The sequence below is a fragment of the Zea mays genome, chromosome 5 (assembly GCF_902167145.1).
Source record: "Zea mays cultivar B73 chromosome 5, Zm-B73-REFERENCE-NAM-5.0, whole genome shotgun sequence".
NCBI lineage: Eukaryota > Viridiplantae > Streptophyta > Magnoliopsida > Poales > Poaceae > Zea > Zea mays.
The window spans coordinates 135,877,038-135,894,566 of record NC_050100.1 but is presented as its reverse complement, the minus strand read 5'-3'; the positions used below and the strand labels follow the sequence as shown (position 1 = coordinate 135,894,566).

The 17,529-nt window shown below is 48.1% G+C and overlaps 1 protein-coding gene and 1 long non-coding RNA gene across 2 annotated transcripts in view; both read right to left on the bottom strand.

Moving 5' to 3' along the window:
- LOC103628471 (ADP-ribosylation factor GTPase-activating protein AGD3) overlaps positions 1-16,514 on the bottom strand; it is a 51,032-nt gene extending 34,518 nt beyond the window's left edge. Inside the window, exons 1-4 of the mRNA XM_008648667.3 lie at positions 16,441-16,514; positions 16,060-16,355; positions 15,540-15,661; positions 15,309-15,450 (exon numbers count right to left, since the gene is read on the bottom strand). Coding sequence (XP_008646889.2) covers positions 15,309-15,450; positions 15,540-15,661; positions 16,060-16,332 — 537 coding nt within the window. The 5' untranslated portion in view covers positions 16,333-16,355; positions 16,441-16,514. The remainder of the gene's footprint in view (positions 1-15,308; positions 15,451-15,539; positions 15,662-16,059; positions 16,356-16,440) is intronic.
- Positions 16,515-16,562: 48 nt separating this feature from the next.
- Positions 16,563-17,147, bottom strand: LOC103626915 (uncharacterized). The gene is made up of 3 exons (XR_002262004.2): positions 16,967-17,147; positions 16,753-16,800; positions 16,563-16,659 (listed from the first exon to the last, which is right to left on the bottom strand). It is a non-coding gene; the product is annotated as an uncharacterized lncRNA (long non-coding RNA).
- Between the last annotated feature and the right edge of the window lie 382 nt (positions 17,148-17,529).

The window sequence follows — 17,529 nt, the reverse complement described above, 5'->3', positions numbered from 1 at the left end:
TGGTGCCTCTTGCCTTGATTACAATGGAGTTTTGATCACAAGAACAAGTGAGAAAGAAAAGAAGCAATCCAAGCGCAAGAGCTCAAAAGAACACGACAAATCTCTCTCGCTAATCACTAAAGCCTTGTGTGGAATTTGGAGAGGATTTGATCTCTTTGGTGTGTCTAGAATTGAATGCCTAGCTCTTGTAAGTGGTTGAGAAGTGGAAAACTTGGATGCCATGAATGTGGGGGTGGTTGGGGTATTTATAGCCCCAACCACCAAACTTGACCGTTGGTGGAGGCTGTCTGTTCGATGGCGCACCGGACAGTCCGGTGCACACCGGACATGTCCGGTGCCCCAGCCACGTCACCAATGCCGTTGGATTCTGACCGTTGGAGCTTCTGACTTCTGGGCCCTCCTGGATGTCCGGTGCACACCAGACATGTCCTGTTCATTGTCCGGTGCGCCAGTATGGGCGCGCCTGACTTCTGCGCGCGCAGAGCGCGCATTTAATGCATCGCAGGTAGCCGTTGGCGCCGACTAGCCATTGCTCTGCTGGTTCACCGGACAGTCCGGTGCACACCGGACATGTCCGGTGAATTATAGCGGAGCAGCTGCCGTGCGTTCCCGAGGCTGGCGAGTTCCGGAGGCCGCGCTTCCTTGGAGCACCGGACACTGTCCGGTGTACACTGGACAGTCCAGTGAATTATAGCGCGCCGGCCTGCGAAATTCCCGAAGGTGGGGAGTTCAAGTTGGAGTCCTCTGGTCCACCGGACACTGTCCGGTGGTGCACCGGACACTGTCCGGTGTACACCGGACAGTCCGGTGCCCCCGGACCAGAGGTGCCTTCGGTTGCCTCTTTGCTCCTTTGTTGAATCCAAAACTTGATCTTTTTATTGGCTGAGTGTGAACCTTTTACACCTGTATAATCTATACACTTGAGCAAACTAGTTAGTCCAATTATTTGTGTTGGGCAATTCAACCGCCAAAATTAATTAGGGACTAGGTGTAAGCCTAATTCCCTTTCAATAACTTCGCGGCGTCAAAAGATCGTCGTCACCGTTGAGCTGGAAGCCACCCCGATCGGCCACGGTACCCCTCCCCTTTGCTCACCGCCGTAGGTAAAGCCGCTCGCCGCCGTCGTGCCATCTCTGTGCCCGCCGCGTGTCCGAGCCTTTCCACGGCACCGCCGTAATTCCCTACTGCCGTCCCATCATCGCCGATGAGCCCGCCACGGCTAGGAACACGTATTCACCGCGCCAGACTTCTTCCTCATCTCCGGCCGCCAGCACGGCTCGGTCGAATTGATCGCCACCGCCCCCGGAGTCTATAAATTGAGCCTCCCTTCAGCTTCGCCATGTATCCCAGCAGCTACCGCACCCACCTACATCCCAAATCCCCTCTGGCGAGCGCTAATTTCGGATTTCCCCCAAGTTCGCTCAAGAACACCGTAACAGCCGCCTCTCCGTGGCCAGCGCTCCTCAGGTTAGAACATACCCAATCGCTTAGTGTTCTAGCCTCTGTTAAGTCCCTTATTGCTCGTGAATCTGTCCAATTGCGCTAAACCACCTTGGGTAGCCATGAACGCGAGCGAATGTCCTCGCGGCTCACGGTTGCCGTGGGCAGAGAACTGTAGGACAGTAATCTTGAAATTAATTTGGGGAAAACACTGGATAGGACTTGAATTCGGTTTCAACCGAAGTAGGGCATCAATCCTTAGGTAAATCAGCCGGTGCAAGTACTCGCCGGAGCGTCCCTGCGCCCACCGCCGTCGTGGACCTCTCCCTGTGAAGACTTAGAAATTGGAGGATTCTTCTGCAAAGTGTCAGTGACTATGTTAAATAGTGGAAGGACCTATCCCCAGTTAGTAAAAACACCGAGGTCTTTTCCGCAAGATCACCAGCGCGGGCGCGCGCAGGCGCTTTCTTCCTCTGAGCTGGGCTACTGGGCTGAAAGCAGCCCAGTACTATTCATAAGTTTTTCTTTTTCTTTTTACTCCAGAGCCAAAATAATTTTAGAAAGTGGTAGAAAAATGATAAAATTGTAAAACCAATTTTCCTAGGCTCCTTATTTACCCTAGAATTTAATAAAAATAGTTTTGTGATTTTTAGTGGAAATAAGAAATTTTAGGGCATTTAAAGTAGTTAAAAATATTGGTTATGGATTTTTAGAAAATAATTGGAAAGTCCAAAAATGCCCAAACTTTTTGTGGGAACTTAAAACAATATTTAGAAGCCTTGGGTAGGGTATGAGATGATTTGGACCATGTTTGATAACTAGAACCCAAAACACCCCCCTGCCCTATGAACTCCTTTACCGACTCCGAAAACCCTAAGTTCTCGGAGTTCCGTGAAGGAAAGTTGTATTCAAGACATAGATAATAAGTTTATATTATCTTTGCATCCTCATGAGCATCCCATGGCATCCATTCTTATACATATGTATGGTTATGATTAGAACGTGAAGAAGAAATCGAAGTAACTGAAGAGAAGACACCACCACCTTCGGAATCTCAGGCCGGAAATTGTTTCTACTTTGATATTTGCGGATCCGAGCCTGACTCACCTACTAACGAAGGCAAGCCCCGGTGCATGCAACCCCTTTCCTTGTGTTTTTAAATACTTTTCGCACACTTTAAGTCTAGTGAAATGTGCATTAGGTTCATAGGAGTTGCTTGGAACCCTTTGATGCATTGCTTTCCTTGATATCCATACCTTTATAGATACTTCTGTGAAGTATCAAAATATAATTTACAAAAATGCTTAGCCTTGCTTAGATCTTGTGGATAGAGGTTGTCCTTAGTCTAACCCGGGAAAGGATGGCTTCTACCTGCAAGAATATTTTCATTTGGAGCAATAGTGGGATCTTACTGCAAAGTTCCCTGTGATGCTCTTTCATCCTAAGGAACAGAAACAATCCTAAGGATGGAAATATTTAAATTGAGACTTGGGTTAGGAACAGGTGATGTTCTACCCAGGTTGGTTAAGGATTAATGCGTATGTAGGCGTGCTGACCGAGGACCCTTTAACTGGTCACATGCCTCGTCATGGGTAAGCCTTGCCTCGGGCAGACTAAGGCCAGAATAAGATAACACGAAATGGGCGTGGAGCGGTGGCGAGAGTAGCGTGTACCCTCCGTGGCAAGAGGCTGGACGGTGGTGTATCTGTGCTCTCGGTTTGCGTGAACCTGATCTGGTCTTAAGAACCCCGGTGGCGGGTTGACATATGCAAGGGTTAAGTGCTACATATGTCGTGTGATTGGAGATCCTCAGCTGAGTATAATCGATTCGGATCGCCGTACCTTTGCGGTTATGAAGACTTGGTCACTTCCCTGCAACCTAAAGTCAGGATGTGAACACTATGGATAAAAATGATGTTGTATTGATGAGATGTTGAAATTAGACTAGATGCAAATAGAGTCTATTAATACTTAATATGGCATTAAAAGATTGAAAGTAAGGACTCACTTTAGTAAGCTACTTCTGCAAAAATATAAGTTGATTTTTGCTAAAGCCTCTCCTTGACTCCTATTTATCCAGCATACCCTTGAGAGTCTTTTCCTTAGTCGGGTAAGACTTGCTGAGTAATTCCATACTCAGGGTTTATCCCTTTGTTGTTTTTAGGTGAGGAAGCGACAAATTTTTGTTGCTTTTGCTCCAAGGTGGTATCAAATGAAGAAAAACAAGACTGAAGTGCGGGAGGACTTGGTCCTCCACATAGGATCTTTTGCTTAAAACTTATCGGGAGGAGTTTGTGCCTCCCTTGGTTTGTATAATATTACTACTCTGCACTCGCTGTTAGTTCTGGTCTGTAATAAAATAACTTAAGCTTGTTTTTAAAATAAATGTAATTTATGTAATCGCTTCCACATTTCTTTATCTCTGATGTTCTGTAATGTCTGCAAGATGGGTGAATCGTTCCTGGTAAGGTAAGGAAAGATACCGAACTTGTCAAGTGACTTAGGAACATCTACAGGGTGTCTGATGTCTGTTGGACAAGGACAACTGTAGGTGGGCCTAATTACTTGGGAGGTTCCGTCACAAAAGCGATGGATGATGTTGGTGAAGAATGCCACCGCCTCCTCGGACCTGATGCTGGTTAGGGGTCGGACCTCGACCCACTTGGAGAATTTATCGATGGCAACTAGCAGGTGCAAGAAGCCCCCGGGTGCCTTTTGCAAGGGACCGACAAGGTCCAGACCCCACACAGCAAACGGCCAAGTGATGGGTATTGTCTGCAGGGCCTGAGCGGGCAGGTGCGTCTGTCTCGTGTAGAATTGACACCCTTGGCAGGAGCGTACAATCCTAGTGACGTCGGCCACCGCGGTCAGCCAGTAGAAGCCTTGTCGGAAAGCGTTCCCAATGAGGGCTCGAGGTGCTGTGTGGTGACCACAAGCCCCCGAGTGTATCTCTTGCAATAGCTCCTGTCCTTCGGCGATGGATATGCATCGTTGGAGAATGCCTGAGGGGCTGCGGTGGTAGAGCTCCTTTTCATCACCCAGTAAGACGAACGACTTGGCGCGCCGCGCCAGTCACCAAGCTTTGGCCTTGTCGAGGGGTAGCTCTCCTCGGTGGAGATATTGCAGGTACAGGGTCTGCCAGTTTCGATTAGGCGTGACCCCATTCCGCTCTCCCTCGACGCGCAGTGCCTCACCCTCGGCGGCCGAGGATACCTCGGGCTGGGTCGAGGCCTCCTCGGGCTCGGGCGTGTCGTCGGTCTTGACGGAGGGTTGATGTATGTCTCTGGAGAAGACGTCCAGGGGATCCGTTGTCCGCCCCGAGGCTATCTTAGCCAGCTCATCCGCAGTCTCGTTGTACCGTCGAGCGATGTGGTTGAGCTCGAGCCCGTAGAACTTGTCTTCCAGGCGTCGAACTTCATCGCAGTAGGCCTCCATCTTCCGGTCGCGGCAGTGGGAGTTCTTCATGACTTGGTCAATGACAAGATGCGAGTCGCCACGAGCGTCGAGGCGGCGAACCCCTAGCTCGATGGCGATGCGCAACCCGTTAACCAGAGCCTTGTACTTGGTCACGTTGTTTGACGCTGGGAAATGGAGGCGCAACACGTAGCGGAGGTGCTTCCCGAGGGGTGAGATGAAGAGCAGGCCCGCGCCGGCCCCTGTTTTCATCAGCGACCCATCGAAGTACATGGTCCAGAGTTCCGGTTGGATCGGAGCTGTTGGTAGCTGGGTGTCGACCCATTCAGCCACGAAGTCCGCCAAGACTTGGGACTTGATGGCCTTCCGAGGAGCGAACGAGATTGTCTCGCCCATGATCTCCACCGCCCACTTTGCTATCCTACTCGAGGCCTCTCGGCACTGGATGATCTCCCCCAGGGGGAAGGATGACACCACAGTCACCGGATGAGACTCGAAGTAGTGTCGCAACTTTCGCCACGTCAGGATTACTGCGTATAGCAGCTTCTGAATTTGCGGGTAGCGGATCTTGGTCTCGGATAGTACTTCACTGATGAAGTAGACCGGCCTCTGGACGAGCAGTACATGCCCTTCCTCTCGTCTCTCGATTACGATCGCGGCGCTGACCACCTGAGTAGTTGCGGCTACGTAGATCAAGAGGGCTTCTCCCGCGGCGGGGGGCACCAAGATGGGCGCGTTTGTAAGGAGTGCCTTTAAGTTTCCGAGGGCTTCCTCGGCCTTGGGGGTCCAAGTGAAGCGCTCGGTCTTCCTTAAGAGGCGGTACAAGGGTAAGCCTTTTTCGCCGAGGCGCGAGATGAAGCGGCTCAGAGCTGCAAGGCATACCATGACCCTTTGTACTCCTTTCAAGTCTATGATAGGCCCCATGTTGGTGATGGCCGTGATTTTCTCTGGGTTGGCCTCGATGCCCCGCTCGGAGACGATGAACCCCAGGAGCATGCCTCGGGGGACTCCGAAGACACACTTCTCGGGATTGAGTTTCACGCCCTTCGCTCTCAGACACTTGAATGTCGTTTCAAGGTCAGAGAGGAGGTCGGAGGCTTTCCTCGTCTTGACTATGATGTCATCGACGTAAGCCTCGATCGTTCGGACGATGTGCTCTCCGAACACGTGGTTCATGCACCTTTGGTATGTTGCACCTGCATTCCTCAAGCCAAATGGCATAGTAGTATAGCAGTACATGCCAAAAGGTGTGATGAAAGAAGTCGTGAGCTGGTCGGACTCTTTCATCTTGATTTGGTGATACCCTGAGTAGGCGTCGAGCAATGACAGGGTTTCGCACCCAGCAGTGGAGTCCACAATTTGATCGATGCGAGGCAGAGGGTAGGGAACCTTCAGACATGCTTTGTTTAGACTAGTGTAGTCTACACACATCCTCCATTTCCCACCTTTCTTTTTCACAAGCACAGGGTTGGCTAACCATTTAGGATGGAATACCTCTTTGATGAACCCTGCAGCCATCTGCTTTTGGATCTCCTCGCCTATGGCTCTGCGCTTTTCTTCGTCGAAACGGCGCAGAGGCTGCTTCACGGGTCGGGCATCGGCTCGGATATCCAGTGAGTGCTCGGCGATGTCCCTTGGTATGCCAGGCATGTCCGAGGGACTCCACGCAAACACTTCGGCGTTCGCACAGAGAAAGTCGACGAGCACTGTTTCCTATTTGAGGTTGAGCTCAGAGCCGATCCGGACTTGCAGGCGTCATTGCTAGGGTCGAGAGGGACGGACTTAACCGCCTCTGCTGGCTCGAAGTTGTCGGCATGGCGTTTTGCATAGGCACCTCCTTGGAGAGGCACTCCAGGTCGGCGATGAGGGCCTCGGATTCGGCGAGGGCCTCAGCGTACTCCACGCACTCCACGTCGCATTTGTACGCGTGTCGGTACGTGGATCCGATGGTGATGACCCCGTTGGGGCCCAGCATCTTGAGCTTGAGGAAGGTGTAGTTGGGGACGGCCATGAACTTGGCATAGCACGGTCTCCCCAGCACCGCGTGGTAGGTTCCTCGGAACCCGACCACCTCGAATGTGAGGGTTTCCCTGCGGAAGTTGGAGGGAGTTCCGAAGCAGATAGGCAGATCGAGCCATCCAAGGGGCTGGACGCGCTTCCCGGGGATGATCCCGTGAAAAGGCACCGCACCGGCCCAGATCGTGGACAAATCGATTTCTAAGAGCCCGAGGGTCTCGCCGTAGATGATGTTGAGGCTGCTGCCTCCGTCCATGAGGACCTTGGTGAGCCTGGTGTTGCCGATGACGGGGTCGACAACGAGCGGGGTACTTTCCTGGGCTCGGCACGCAGTCGGGGTGGTCGCCTTGGTCGAAGGTGATGGGCTTGTCGGACCAGTCTAGGTAGACTAGTGCCGCCACCTTCACCAAGCAGACCTCCCGGCGCTCCTGCTTGCGGTGCCGAGCCGAGGCGTTCGCCACTTGCCCACCGTAGATCATGAAACAGCCGTGGACCTCGGGGAACCCCTCCGCCTTGTTGCCCTCCTTCTTGTCGTTGTCTTGGCCTTTGCCACCTTCTGCCGGGGGCCCGGTCTTATGGAAGTCGCACCGAAGCATGACACATTCCTCAAGGGTGTGCTTGAAAGGGGCCCTGGTGATAGGGGCACGACTCCTTGAGCATCTTGTCGAACAGGTTGGCCCCTCCGGGAGGCTTCCGAAGGTTCCTGTGCTCGGCGGCAGCGACAAGATCGGCATCGACGGCATCGCGCTTTGCTTGCGACTTCTTCTTGCCTTTCTTCTTCGTCCGCGCTGGGCGGACGCCTCGGGGACGTCTTCCTGCTGGCGTCCCTAAGGCTGCTTGTCCTTCTAGAAGATGGCCTCGACCGCCTCCTGACCAGAGGCGAACTTGGTGGCGATGTCCATCAACTCGCTCGCCTTGGTGGGAGTCTTGCGACCCAGTTTGCTCACCAGGTCGCGACAAGTGGTGCCAGCGAGGAATGCCCTGATGACATCCGAGTCGGTGATGTTGGGCAGCTCGGTGCGCTACTTCAAAAATCGCCGGATGTACTCCCGCAGGGATTCCCCTGGCTGCTGGCGGCAGCTTCGAAGATCCCAAGAGTTCCCAGGGCGCACGTATGTGCCTTGGAAATTTCCGGCGAAGGCTTTGACCAGGTCGTCCCAGTTGGAGATCTGCACGGGAGGCAGATGCTCCAGCCAGGTTCGGGCGGCATCGGAGAGGAACAGGGGGAGGTTGCGGATGATGAGGTTGTCATCGTCTGTTCCACCTAGCTAGTAGGCCAGCCGGTAGTCCGCAAGCCACAGTTCCGGCCTTGTTTCCTCCGAGTACTTGGTGATGGTAGTCGGGGCTCGGAACCGGGTCAGGAACGGCGCCCGTCGTATGGCCCGGCTGAAGGCTTGCAGACTAGGTGGTTCGGGCGAGGGGCTCCGATCCTCCTCGCTGTCGTAGCGTCCCCCACGCCTGGGGTGGTAGCCTCGGCGCACCTTCTCGTCGAGGCGGGTTCGACGGTCGCGGCGGTGGTGCTCGTTGCCGAGGCGACCCGGGGGCTGCAGGCGTCGCGTCCCGCGTGCGCCCGGTGTGGACCGAGGCTTCCCGCATGAATCGGGAAGTTGCTGCGCGATGCTCCGGGGGGCACCCTTGCCTTCGGGAGGCAGAGCTCTCGGCCCGTTGGACCGCGGCATCCTCCATGAGATTCTTGAGTTCTCCCTGGATACGCCGCCCCTCGGTGGTGGATGGCTCCAGCATCGCTCGGAGTAGTATTGCCGCTGCAGCCAGATTCTGGCCGACCCCGCTGGAGGCCGGGGGCAGCCCTGCCCCTGTCATCGTCAGCGATACGGTGCTAGATGTCCTTGGCCTGATGACGTGCTTCTCCGGCCAGTGCTCGGCCTGCCCACTCCTGCTTGATGTTTTGCCGGAGCTGCACAAGTTGTCCTGCTTCCTCGTCGAGCTTGGCCTGCATCTCGCGGATTTGCTCAAGCTGTGTGTCCTGACCCCCCGCAGGGACTGGGACCATAGCTAGCTCCCGCAGGATGTAAACGTGAGGCGCAGGCCTAGGGGGATCGTCATCCTCCGGCATACCAAGGTGGTTGCCTTCGTCGTGACCCCCTAGATCGACGTGAAAGCATTCGCGACTTGGGCCACAACCCTCATTGTCAAGGCTATGGCCATCATCAGAGCAATCAGAGAGGCAGGAGTCATGTGCGGTCATGAAGTCTCGCATGGCACTAGGATTATCGAGCCCGGAGAAATCCCAACCAGAGTCGGGCTCGTCTTCTTCCTCGGAACCCGGGGGCCCGTAGGTCGAGACGGCCGTCAGTCGATCCCATGTTGACCACATATGGTACCCCGAAAGGTTAGGATATGCCTTTATGAAAGCGCTCACCGAAGCGGGGTCGCTTGGTGGATCAAAGCTGAATCTAAAAGGCACTGGGTGGAAAACGGACGGTACCTCTCGATCGATGGATGGTGACGAAGTCACGTCAGGGACGGACTGCACCGTTATCTCAGGTACGAGGCTAACGCCCAGCAAGCCCTCCGTGAGTGTGCTGGCGTCATCTGTTCTGCTTGGGGTTGGCATGTTGCGGGGAAACAACGCTCGTCGTCGTCTCAGACGCGAGGGCAACACCCAACATGTCCCCGGCTGGGGTGCCAGCGTCGTCGACTCGCTCGACAACCAACGAGATGTCGCCTCCTGCCTGGCCACGGTTGCCCCGCCTCCTCCTCCTGCGGCGAGGAAGGCGGCGGGACAAACCCGGATGCTGCTCTTCCACCACGGGGGGAAGACGTCGTCGAGTTCACCGATGCCTGGAGAGCTGACGGCCGCCGTTTTCGCTATCGCGCTGCGAGGGAAGGAGTACCATGTCGTAGCTGCCCTCGAGGGACATGAACTCGAGACTCCCGAAATGGAGCAGCGTCCCAGGCTGAAGAGGTTGCTGGAGACTACCCATCTGGAGCTCAACGGGAAGTTGTTCGTCAACACGTAGCAGGCCCCTACCTGGCGTGCCAACTGTCGGCGTTTCGACCCCGGGGGGTCCCTAGACCGACGAGTAAAATTGTCGTTGCGTGTCCCAGCCCAGATGGATTGGCGCGAGATGGAACACAAGGGGGGAAAATGTGGCTCGTGTTATCCTGCGCCAGGGGGATGCGCTTGCAGTAGGGGTTACAAGCGTTCACGAGGGAGAGAGAGAGAGCGAGACTGTTCGTCAGCCCGTCCTCCCACACGACCCTCTCGCATGAGGGCCCTGGACCTTCCTTTTATAGATGCAAGGAGAGGGTCCAGGTGTACAATGGGGGTGTAGCTATGCGCTAACGTGTCCGGCAGAGAGGTGCCTGAGCCCTGTGTACATGCCAACGTGGCTGTCGGAGAGGTGCTAGAGCCCTGTGTAAGCGGTATCGTGGCCGTCGGAGGAGCGCCTGAGTCCTGTAGAAGCACAGCTGTCGGTGCTGCTGGGATGTTGTTGACGTCTCCTTGCTTTCGTAGGGGGCTGAGAACCACCGTCGTCATGGACGCACGTGGGGAGCCATCATTACTTGTTACCGGGGCGAGCCTTGATGGGACGCCGGTCTTGTTCCCCCATAGCCTGAGCTAGCTAGGGGTAGGGTAATGATGTACCCCCAGTAGCATGGTCGGTCCGAGCCCAAGGTCGGGCGAGGCGGAGACTCCTCCTGAGGGCGAGGCCGGGGTCGGGCGAGGACGCGATTCTTCCCGAGGTCGAGGTTGAGGCGGAGCCCTGGGGTCGGGCGAGGCGGAGACCACCTTCCGAGGCTGAGGCGGGGGCCGAGCCCTGGGGTCGGGCGAGGCGGAGACCTCCTCCTGAGGCTGAGGCCCAAGGTCGGGCAAGGCGGAGCTTCCTGTTGCGCCTGAGGCTGGACTTAGCTGTTGTCAGCCTCACCCTGGCGGGTGGCGCAGCAGTCGGAGAGGGGCGAGCGACGCTGTTTTCCTGTCAGGTCGGTCAGTGGAAGGGTGAAGTGACTGCGGTCACTTCGACCTTGCCGACTGATGCGTGTGTGTCAGGATAAGGTGTCAGGCGATCCTTGCATTGAATGCGCCTGCGATACGGTTGGTTGGTGAGGTGATTTGGCCAAGGTTGCTTCACAATGAAGCCTGCCCGAGCTGGGGTTCGGTCGAGACAAGGGTGCGCCCGTTGCTTGAGGAGGCCCTCGGGAGAGGCGTGAATTCGCCTGGGACTACTGTTCCCGCTCGAGGCTGGGCTCGGGCGAGGCGAGATCGCGTCCCTTGAGTAGACGAAGCCTTGACCTGAAATGCGCCCATCAGTCTCTGCAGCTTGCGCTGATGGTGGTTACCAGCCGAGTTTAGGAGTGTTGGGGGTACCCCTAATTATGGTACCCGACAAGTGCTGTTGTGCATATTCGAGCGTAAAAATCTTCAGTTTTGAGCGTAAAATTCCGCAGTTATGAGCGTAATCACTGATCCAACATGAAAGCTGTTTAAAACCTCTTGATGTTGGCATTGATATGTATACAAAGTGATATGGGATTGCATATGATCCCTCCCCCAGGAACTTGCATCCAGGCGCGTCCCCCACCAGACGCATGCATTCAGTCATATTTTTATGGCAATCTAAAAAATATGGCAACCACTAGGCACATGCATGTAGTTCCTATTTTCATATAGATCCAAAAATTATGAAAGGTCGTGTGAGTTTCTATTGCATGCACACAAATTTTGAATGACATTTTCATTCCCACGGCATACACACAAAAATGGATGGCAGATATCGCACAAAGCATAAACCATTATAGAAAGTTGCATAAATAACTACATCGTACATCATAATTAATAAAAAATCCTAGTATAGGCTCAACCAACAGCTGTATGCTTAAACAAAGGATTGGAAGAGGTCGTCACCGTAGGATGCCACCGAGGCCACCGGATCAGAGGAGTTGGTCACCGAAGGACACTCGAAGCGTCGTGCAGACTGCCGACACTCGTAGCCCACGACTCACGCGACCGTTGTCGTCATCAGAGCCACCCGTGCCTAGCCCTCGGGGTCGTCGCTGCTTGCCCGCCTCAAGGCCCACCGTTGCTCGCCCTCGGGGTCGCCGTCGCATGCCCTCCTTAGAGATCCAGCGTCGCTCGCCCACCCGCCTCGGTAGTGCCGTTGTCGCTCACCAGCCTCCGGGTCCCCCACTATCGCCCGCACGCTTCCGCAAAACCACCAATGTTGCTAAAAACCTAATCCTTGGTAGCCTGGGGTGCTTTTATAGACGTTTATACTTAGCGCGACTAAACTAGATGACATCGTTGGGCCAGAGCTTCCTCTAGTTATTGGAAGCCTAGGGCTTTACATACATACATACATACATACATACATACATACATACATACATACATACATACATACATACATACATACATACATACATACATACATACATACATACATACATACATACATACATACATACATACATACATACATACATACATACATACATACATACATACATACATACATACATACATACATACATACATACATACATACATACATACATACATACATACATACATACATACATACATACATACATACATACATACATACATACATACATACATACATACATACATACATACATACATACATACATACATACATACATACATACATACATACATACATACATACATACATACATACATACATACATACATACATACATACATACATACATACATACATACATACATACATACATACATACATACATACATACATACATACATACATACATACATACATACATACATACATACATACATACATACATACATACATACATACATACATACATACATACATACATACATACATACATACATACATACATACATACATACATACATACATACATACATACATACATACATACATACATACATACATACATACATACATACATACATACATACATACATACATACATACATACATACATACATACATACATACATACATACATACATACATACATACATACATACATACATACATACATACATACATACATACATACATACATACATACATACATACATACATACATACATACATACATACATACATACATACATACATACATACATACATACATACATACATACATACATACATACATACATACATACATACATACATACATACATACATACATACATACATACATACATACATACATACATACATACATACATACATACATACATACATACATACATACATACATACATACATACATACATACATACATACATACATACATACATACATACATACATACATACATACATACATACATACATACATACATACATACATACATACATACATACATACATACATACATACATACATACATACATACATACATACATACATACATACATACATACATACATACATACATACATACATACATACATACATACATACATACATACATACATACATACATACATACATACATACATACATACATACATACATACATACATACATACATACATACATACATACATACATACATACATACATACATACATACATACATACATACATACATACATACATACATACATACATACATACATACATACATACATACATACATACATACATACATACATACATACATACATACATACATACATACATACATACATACATACATACATACATACATACATACATACATACATACATACATACATACATACATACATACATACATACATACATACATACATACATACATACATACATACATACATACATACATACATACATACATACATACATACATACATACATACATACATACATACATACATACATACATACATACATACATACATACATACATACATACATACATACATACATACATACATACATACATACATACATACATACATACATACATACATACATACATACATACATACATACATACATACATACATACATACATACATACATACATACATACATACATACATACATACATACATACATACATACATACATACATACATACATACATACATACATACATACATACATACATACATACATACATACATACATACATACATACATACATACATACATACATACATACATACATACATACATACATACATACATACATACATACATACATACATACATACATACATACATACATACATACATACATACATACATACATACATACATACATACATACATACATACATACATACATACATACATACATACATACATACATACATACATACATACCACTACAGGAAACTGGTTAAAGAACGTGGGTGAAAAACCGCCGAACTTAATGTAATAAGTCGTCGAACTTACCATAAGAACGTGGGTTTACCGACGAATATAGCCGACATCGATTTTTGGACGAACTTAGAGAAGTAAGTTCGACGGCCCCGTCGAACTTAACATCAAGAACGTGGGTACCCACGTTCTTAACCTTAAAAACGTGGGTACCGTCGAACTTAACATTAAGAACGTGCGTTTTTAAGTTCGACGGGGGCCATCGAATTTAGAGAAGTAAGTTCGACGGTACCCACGTTCTTACTGTAAGTTCGACGGGGACGCGTGGCCGTCGAACTTATGTGGCCTGCGTGGGTCTGCATGGGCTGCACATTAAGTTCGACGGTACCCACGTTCTTAACATTAAGAACGTGGGTACCCACGTTCTTATCCCTTTTCCAGAAAAAAATAAAAATTACAGAAATGAAAAATTAGACAAACATAAAATCACATGCAACACAAAATATCACATACAATACATATTTCAAACACATGGATATATGTTCATATCACAAATTCACACAGGTCCAAATACATAAGTTCACAAATTCACATAAGTCCAAATACATAAGTTCACATCCATAGTTCACATTTTTAGTTCACAAGTTCAAACATTAGCTCCATCGCTCTCGATCAGAACATCGGATTGTTGTTCGTAGCTCCACCACTAGAATTGAGACATATGTCCGCAAAGTCAGCGTGAGGGGGAGGAGTCACTTGATGAGAGCCGGAATCCTACAAAATAAACCAAAATTCTCATAAATATACAACTGGCATTAAATCACATGTACACAAAGATATAGGAAAGCATGATAAACACAAAATGTGGCTTCCAAGAAGATCACAAAATGCTGGCATTAATTCACATGTACACGAAGATATAGGAAAGCATGATAAACACAAACTGTGGCTTCCAAGAAGATCACAAAATGACATGTACACCAAGATATTGGAAAGCATGATAAACATCTGTCCTAGCCTAAAGTGCTGGCATCACAAGAAACAAGCAGCAGTGGAGTAGCCTAAAGTGTTAAGGAGTCATATTTGTGCAATCATCCTTCGCGTGGAGATAATTTGGTTTTTAACACCCCATACATTGCTAAAGAACAAAGGAATATAAGCAGTTGTGAATGTAGTGAATACCTTGGCATGAATAAACTTCTCCTTGGCAGAGAATACATCTTTGTGTTTAGGCTTGCTAACAGAGAGGTACTGTGATGTGTCTGATCCATCAGCACTGCAAAAGAAACAATGTTGAGAGTTTGTTACCTGGAGAGCAATAGACATGGAATTACTTCATAAAGAGATTCAAAACAATAATATTACCTTGAATTATCATCTGGCAGCATCTCTTCCCAAATACTGTTGACAAACATGTTGCCTAATGACTGAAAGAGATTGATTACAGATGGCTCCCAAACTCTAACATCAAGTGTCAGAGATCTAACCTGAAATAAGATGCATGTGTTTAGGCTACTATTCTATCAAAATAAGTATATAATTATCCTAAATTAGCAATAGAAAAATGATACTAAGCTATAAAAACGATCATATTCACTTCCTTAATATAATGATGCGAGTTCTGTGTGTTCGAGAAAAAACTGTTTCATTTCCTTTATGCAAAACATGTGTTGTAGCTTTAGGTGTAGCTGTCAGTGTGATAGCACCACTGCAACAAAGCCCAAGTCTATTTGATATCATGCACACACTGAAACAACTTCTAGACTTTAGAGTTTCAACCTCTAGACTTCAAAGAATAAATGAATGCAGAAATAAATATTGCATGACCATCAAGGGAAACAAGAGTCTATTTAAAAGAATTAACAGTTAAAGGTTTTGTAGATACCTTTGATATATGCACTCCAAGATTTCTGTGCACCCCAGAACACTCTATGCATAGAAGTGCGCCAAGGTTTAATGATGCCCAATCAGGTTCTGAAGCACCACAGTCAGCACACATATTATTACCATCAACTTTCCTAAGCAAGTCAATTGGTTTTTCAGGTTTCATGCTGGTTCTGTGATGATGTGTGCCTCTGACATCATGCTGCCCATTTCCAGATTTCTTCTCCAGTACTAAATCTTCACTTACAGAAGGTTGAAATTCTACTGGACTCATGCAAAGATCACCTCTCCCAACTACTAGATTAAAAACAGAAATAAGATATGTAACTACTAGAGCAAAACATTAACACCATAATACAAAGAGAAATAGTTTAAGAGTTACCTGATTAATATATGGTTCCATTTGATGCAATAGTTCATATCCCTGACAAATAGAAATTGATAGGATTAATCACATTCATGCATAACATAGCTACACCACAAGGCAAAATATGCAAGGAAGTACTTGTTTAAAATATCAAAGATGTGAGTCCATCATCGCACTAACAGCCTCCAAAAATTCATATCTCTTCTTTGCCTCGACATGGGAAAGTGAAGTGACCTGAGAAATTAACATGGACATGGCAAACAATGGCATGGTAAGCATATAAGCTCAGAAACTAAGGAGCAAAGTAATGGACAATGCAAATCATACCAGGTTGAAACGGGCTTGCTCAAATGAAGATCGAGCACTGTGAAGCTCCTGGTTATTACCAAATGCTATTTAGTTCAGGGGGGAGTTAGAGAAGCCTTTATTTGTGTGAACACTGTAAAATGTTGAATAAGAAATGCTATTTAGTTCAGGGGGGAGTTAGAGAAGCCTTTATTTGTGTGAACACTATAAAATGTTGAATAAGAATGGTTTTTACATCTTCAATTGTCGTTGTTATGTCTGGTCGGGTACCTTTCTTCAATGATAGGTACTTCTCACAAATCTATAACCAAACCAACAAGTCCACGAGTTAACAGCACACTCTGTCTTAGGAATTCAGCAAGCAATAATATTACAGTTTTATGCAGCAAAGCAAGTATGGCAGAAAAATATGAAAGAACAACAAATTGGCAGAAAAAATATGAAAGAACAAAAAATTGGCAGAAAAAATAGAAACATAGTGAAACATTGAGAGTACTTATAGAGTGCCTGTGCAGCAGTCATTCTTTTTCTGTAATCCTTGTTAAGAAGTCTTTTGACAAAATCTTTAGCTTCAGGTGATACTGATTGCCATGGTGAGTCGTCAAAATTAGGGTCAGCTCCCAGCACTGAGCGAAAAATACCTGATTTAGTTCGTGCCCAGAATGGCCTGCTACCACACAGCAATATATAAGTGATAACACCAATGCTCCACATGTCTGCTTATGTGCTATATGACCTATGCAAGACTTCTGGAGCAACATAGTATGCACTTCCAACAATGTCATTAAGCCTTTCATC